This window comes from Mycetomoellerius zeteki, unplaced genomic scaffold, assembly GCF_001594055.1.
Source record: "Mycetomoellerius zeteki isolate Tzet28-1 unplaced genomic scaffold, Tzet1.0 scaffold265, whole genome shotgun sequence".
NCBI lineage: Eukaryota > Metazoa > Arthropoda > Insecta > Hymenoptera > Formicidae > Mycetomoellerius > Mycetomoellerius zeteki.
In genome coordinates, this window is record NW_017257244.1 from 328914 (window position 1) to 334656 (window position 5743).

The 5743-nt window shown below is 39.9% G+C and overlaps 1 protein-coding gene across 2 annotated transcripts in view; it reads left to right on the plus strand.

Moving 5' to 3' along the window:
- Positions 1–5352, plus strand: part of LOC108724006 (uncharacterized) — a 50031-nt gene extending 44679 nt beyond the window's left edge. The window contains exon 2 of one of the 2 annotated variants that reach the window (XM_018450096.1): positions 2883–5352. In XM_018450096.1, the coding sequence (XP_018305598.1) occupies positions 2944–5124 (2181 nt within the window). In that variant the 5' untranslated portion in view covers positions 2883–2943 and the 3' untranslated portion in view covers positions 5125–5352. The remainder of the gene's footprint in view (positions 1–2882) is intronic. The other variant, XM_018450097.1, reaches the window with a different exon arrangement.
- Positions 5353–5743: the final 391 nt, after the last annotated feature.

The window sequence follows — 5743 nt, forward strand, 5'->3', positions numbered from 1 at the left end:
GAGCATATGTCTATAGGACTTTTTTTCTTAGTTTTTTACTCCTCTACACGCTCCCGAAGTTTTGCCATTTAATTTGGAAACACCCTGTATACAGGGTGTATCTAAAATAACGTACACTAATCATACAGTGCTATTCCTAATAAAAAACTGAGTCGAAAAGTCCTTTAGCATTTTGCAATTTTCGCAATAGTTAACAAGATATTAATTACAAAAAATCGCTGAATATTGGTTTTCAATAATTTTTTACTCAAATACTACCAACAACTTTACAGAAAAACTGCTAGAGATAAAAATTGTTTGCAAAAATTGCAAAATGGTAGAGGACTTTTCGACTCAGTTTTTTTATTAGGAATAGCACTGTATGATTAGTGTACGTTAGTTCAGATACATCCTGTATATATACTTTGTTGATCGTTACCTTGTTATAATAACGATTTGGTAATGACATTGTGAATTTTTTATGATGGTAATGCCACCATCAGAATTAGAAAAGTCATTCGTTACTGAAAAAAATAACTCCTAATTTGTTACTCGTTATACTTAAAATTTTTTCAGTGTAACGTGTAATAGTGACAAGTTACTTTTCAAAGTGACTTTTCTAACCTTAGTATGTTATAACCTTAGCGTTTAGTTAGTTAACGTTACCGTCATAAAAAATTGCAACATCGTCATCAAATTGTTTACTATAAAAAGTAACGACAAAGTAACTGAAAAGTAACGTTTGCCAACCCTGATTATATGCGAGCGTTATATAATCGAAGTGAGCGTTACATTGTCAAGACAAGATTTTGATTTGTTCCAATTTTAATCTCGAATTTTAACGTGTGATGACTATTTGCTATTCTTTCTTCTTCTTACAATGTACCTTTTTCTTGTTGTGACTTGTTTGACTCCGTGAGGTGGCAAATTTTTATTTCTGTTGTCCTTTATTTCTTTAATATTTTCCAACGGTTTTTTAAATTAATTTTAGCCTGAGTTTATTATCGCCACTCAGCTTAGTAACTGTGTTGGACAACTTGCTCCTGACTCCTCACGAATGTTCGAACGGTTGCATACAAAAAGAGAGAAGATGAAGACAATGACTGCGATTTATTAATTGCTATGCTTATTAATGTTGTAACGCTGAAGATGACTCAAACAGGAATCGGAACGTATGAAATTAGATGGTATTAATGTAATATATTTCTCGAAATCTTTAACAATCAGAGAGATTGACTTCTATAACTTTTTATGAATTTTTGTCTTTGTTGTTTGATATAAATACTATAATAATTAAAATAGTTTAAATTTTAGATGGAAAAATACGATATTATACACTTAATTGAATTTTCTTTCATTCTGTTTTTTTTTTATTATGAATTTATGACGATTGTAGCTAATTTTTTTAGCATGGAGAATATCTATATAGTAATAATATTATAATGGCTCAATAATAATAAATAAACATAAATTAATAATAAGGGCTACGCGCCAATTTATGATATATTTGAATATTAAACAGACGTTTCGACCTTTTGTCAGGCCATCTTCAGTGTTTACAAAATTTAGAAAATTAAACGCAATAAAATAAGTTTCTGTAACGGTTGGATACACATAATCTAAAATTACAATTACGCTAATAAAATGCAAACTATCATATTCCATCCCGAATACTTTGAAAGGCCTTATAACCACAGGAAAAGATCTATTGAATTCTATGGCGATTCTTAATGTTGTCTATAAAATTTCCTTTGAGGACTGCAAAGCTAGTTATGTAGGACAAACTAAAAGAAAAATTGAAAACAAGAATTAAGGAACACATTTCGGACATTAAAAAAAAGACTGGTTTTCCGTCCATAATTTCTGATCATCGTACCAATTATAACTTTAATTGGGAAGATGTAAAGATCTTGGATAGGGAGCCGTCTTACAACAAAAGATTGATCTCTGAAATGGTGCATATAAAAAGGTAAAAATTAGGACTGAACATAAAAAATGATACTGAATCATTACCCAATTCTTATCTATAGATCTTGCAGTCTCTTTTCCCTTCTTAATTTTCCTTCTTCCTTCCTTACTTCCTTCGTTCCTATCTAGATATCTATCCCCCTTCTATTCTCATCCCCACTTACATTACTACTTTAAAGTCACGTAAGTGTAACATTTATCACATATCATCATAATGTCGTTAGTTTCTATATTGAACAGGTTTCAAAAAATTTTGACTCTGATTGTATATTGCTTCGAATTCATTTTAATTATTGAATTTTAATTATTATATCTTTGCTATGCCTTCTCGTCTGAAATATACTTACAATTTTAATTCATTAGATATACATAAATATATTTAATAAGACTTAACGATTATAGATGTGAACAATCAGTGAATATAATCATTCATCCACTGTTAGTTTTATAATTTATAATCCATTGTATTAATTGACAGAATGTGTTTATACTCTTTGTTCGACTGACTTAATATTTCAACTGGTTTTTTCATTAACTTGGACTACTAATTGTAATTATAAGAAAGAAGGGATTATATTGCTACAGCATAAACGAACGAAGTATCATCACCATCATTTATATTAGCGTAATTATAATTTTAGAATTATGTGTATCGAACAGTTACAGAAACTTATTTTATTGCGTTTAATTGTCTAAATTTTGTAAACACTAAAGATGGCCTGACAAAAGGTCGAAACGTCTGTTTAATTTTCAAATATATTATAAATTGGCTCATATAGCCTTTATTATTAATCTATGTTTATTTAGAATATCTATGTTAAAAACTACAACTTTTTACTCTAATAAAGGGAACGCGTTTTCCCTTCTTGCAAAAGAATCAGCGAACTAGTTCGACATGAGAATTGCGTTAAAATTGTACCATTTCCTTCTTCCAGGTAGTCCGTGGAACTCGAGGATGCGGTGGCGAATGGGGCGGAGTCGAGGGCGCTGCGTTTGATGAGGATACCCAATTCAGACCGACGTCGGCATCGTCCAGCAGACTTCAACGAATTATCGAGATCAAGTAGAGCTGTAGGTGCCGACGATAACGAGTCCAACGAGCGCCGCCATATCATTTCCATGGACCTGACGGAGGCTTTCGCCCCAGGAGGTGGCGGCGAAGATCTGCCGAAGACAGACTTCTTCGACTTCGTGGTGTCGCCGCCGCCGCACTGCGCCTCGGCCGACGGCGTCGTCTCCGATGAGGAGAGTTTCCTGCATCGCGGTGCCAGTGGCTGCCGCGCTATGGGCAGCTACCTTCAGACCCATGACGATCATGAGGGCTCGCATGGCAGTTCGCCCTTTATCAAGGAGACCAATAACAATACATTGACGGCACTGCCGCCTGTTTCGACCATCACCGGCTCGTTGAGCCATCATCATCAGCATCATCACGTGCATCACCAGGTGCGTTCACAACATGGAAACGTTCAAACTAGCGAGACCACTGCCATGGATCAATCCGAATGTGATTATTGGGGCCAGGAGGATGAGAGCAAGGAACAGACATGTAACATTCTATTGGAGGACCTCAATAAGTACTGTTGGTCTTCAAACGCGCACACCAACGACGGTGTCATTCATTCTGCGGCCGGCGGTCCCAACGATCACCATCAAGTCGTCGGTTCGGGTCGTGCGGGTTGCACCACCAACGACCGACAGAACACGGACGGTGCCATCTATACTCTGACGGTGCTGAACAACGAGGCAAACTCGATGGATGCGCTGGATTGCTGCAAGAGTCCGGCACCTGCGTCCGGCGACTCTTGGTCTTTGCGACCCAACCTCGACTTAGACGCCATTCTGAGCATGGAGCCGTCTTCCGGCGAGCAGGATCACGAACAAGCTAGTGGCGAAGTACCCAGGAGCGTCAATGAAAGGTTTCATGGACCAGATGGCCGTGGTTTTACTGTACCCTCATCGCAATACGCTACCGATGACAGCGGATTCGTCGAGAGCAAAGAGTTGTGCGCACGAGCATCCTCGGCTAATTGTTCCGGCGACAACAATAACGACTGGAAGCTGTCGGATCAGAATCTGCAAGAGGTCGCAGCAGCAGCAGCGGCTGCGGTCGCTGTTGGTGCCGGGGATTCTGCCGAAAGTCTCTTGAGAAGTGCTCTTCAAGGCAAATTATATACAGGACCATCCCAATCAGTTTCCTCGTCCTCACCATCCTCGCAGGCGTCCACTATCTCGATGCCGGTTTCGGGAACCGCGGGTTTAATGGTGTCCGATCAGCAACAACAGCAGCAACAGCAACAACAGCAACAACAGGAGGATTCTATGCAGACTTGTACCGATGAGGATTTGCTGCTGTCACAGCTGGACCAGACGACCTATCGACCGGGTGATTACGAGAAGTTGAAGAGCATCGCGAATGAAGTAGTGGAATCGTATTGCAGCCTCGAGCCGGTTTGTAACGTATCAGCGACCACTACAGTAATGTACACATTAGATCCAGCAAGTGGGAGTCTGGGTACCATTACGTTACCGGCCGATCTGGGCCAGGTGAGCACTGTGACAGTAGTTACGGCTGCTCAGCAGGACGTTCTGCAACAGCAATCTGCTCAACGAACCGATGTGGATCAGCAACAACAGCAGCAACCTTCGGGTCAACTGCAGCTGACTTCTGGACGCGCAGGAGTCACCTCCAAGCCACCGAAAAAATACGTCAGACGCGCCAATCGCAATAGCAACAATGCCAATGGCGCCAGTAACGGCAATGCCGGTACGGAGACCAGCAACGCTAGTCAGCAACAGACTGGTGGTTCCGGTGGTTCACCTAGTAGTGTTCAGCGCAAGGAACGCTCCCTGCACTATTGCAGCATCTGCAGCAAGGGCTTCAAGGACAAGTACAGCGTGAACGTACACATCCGGACGCACACCGGCGAAAAGCCGTTCGCCTGTAATCTTTGCGGCAAGAGTTTCCGTCAGAAAGCCCATTTGGCTAAGCATTATCAAACCCATGTGACTCAAAAGCCTGCCAATATTCAGCAAACTACTTCCGGAAGCGGTGGAAACAACGGAAACACCAGTCCGACGGCGGAGGCTAATGCGACTTCTGCGTCTCCCGCCATCGCCAGCAGGACCCAGATCGCTGTAGACCCAACGGGAACTGCCTGTAGTCCCCCCAGTTAGTTTGCAGGACACGGACGCGGCACGACGCCAGGCGCGGACACACGTCGTCCACATTTTCTTTTTTATTTTTCTCGAAAAAGATGGCGGCTCAAGCTGGTCTCCGCTTTCTTCTCGTTCTTCATTTTTTATGAGCACAATTTTCTTTCCATGGAAACGCCGAGCCGAGCTTGCGAGAAAGAGCGAACCATGACGAGCGCATTAGATAGACGTATCGTATATGGGGTGTCCAGAAACAAAATGGACTTTTAAAAATAAATCTTTACAACAATTATTTGATAAAGTATATGAATTGAAGTAAATCTAACTCTTGAACTATTTAAATTGAACTTGAATTGTATTCAATTGGTTATAACCTGATTAAATTATTCATTGGCCTAAAAATTGCTATTTTCTCCTAATTTTTCGAATTTTTCAAGTTGATTTAATTAAAATTCATTCAGTTACTTGAATTAGTTCTTGAATTAACTTGATCTTCAAATCCGATTAAATTTGAATCGTTAAAATAATGTTGTGAAAAATAATTTATGATTTATAGAAAAATAGGATTGTGTTCTGTGACACCCTGTACGTTAACGGGAATTAATTGAGTTTTGCATAGCGAAACTATGTGACCGAAGAG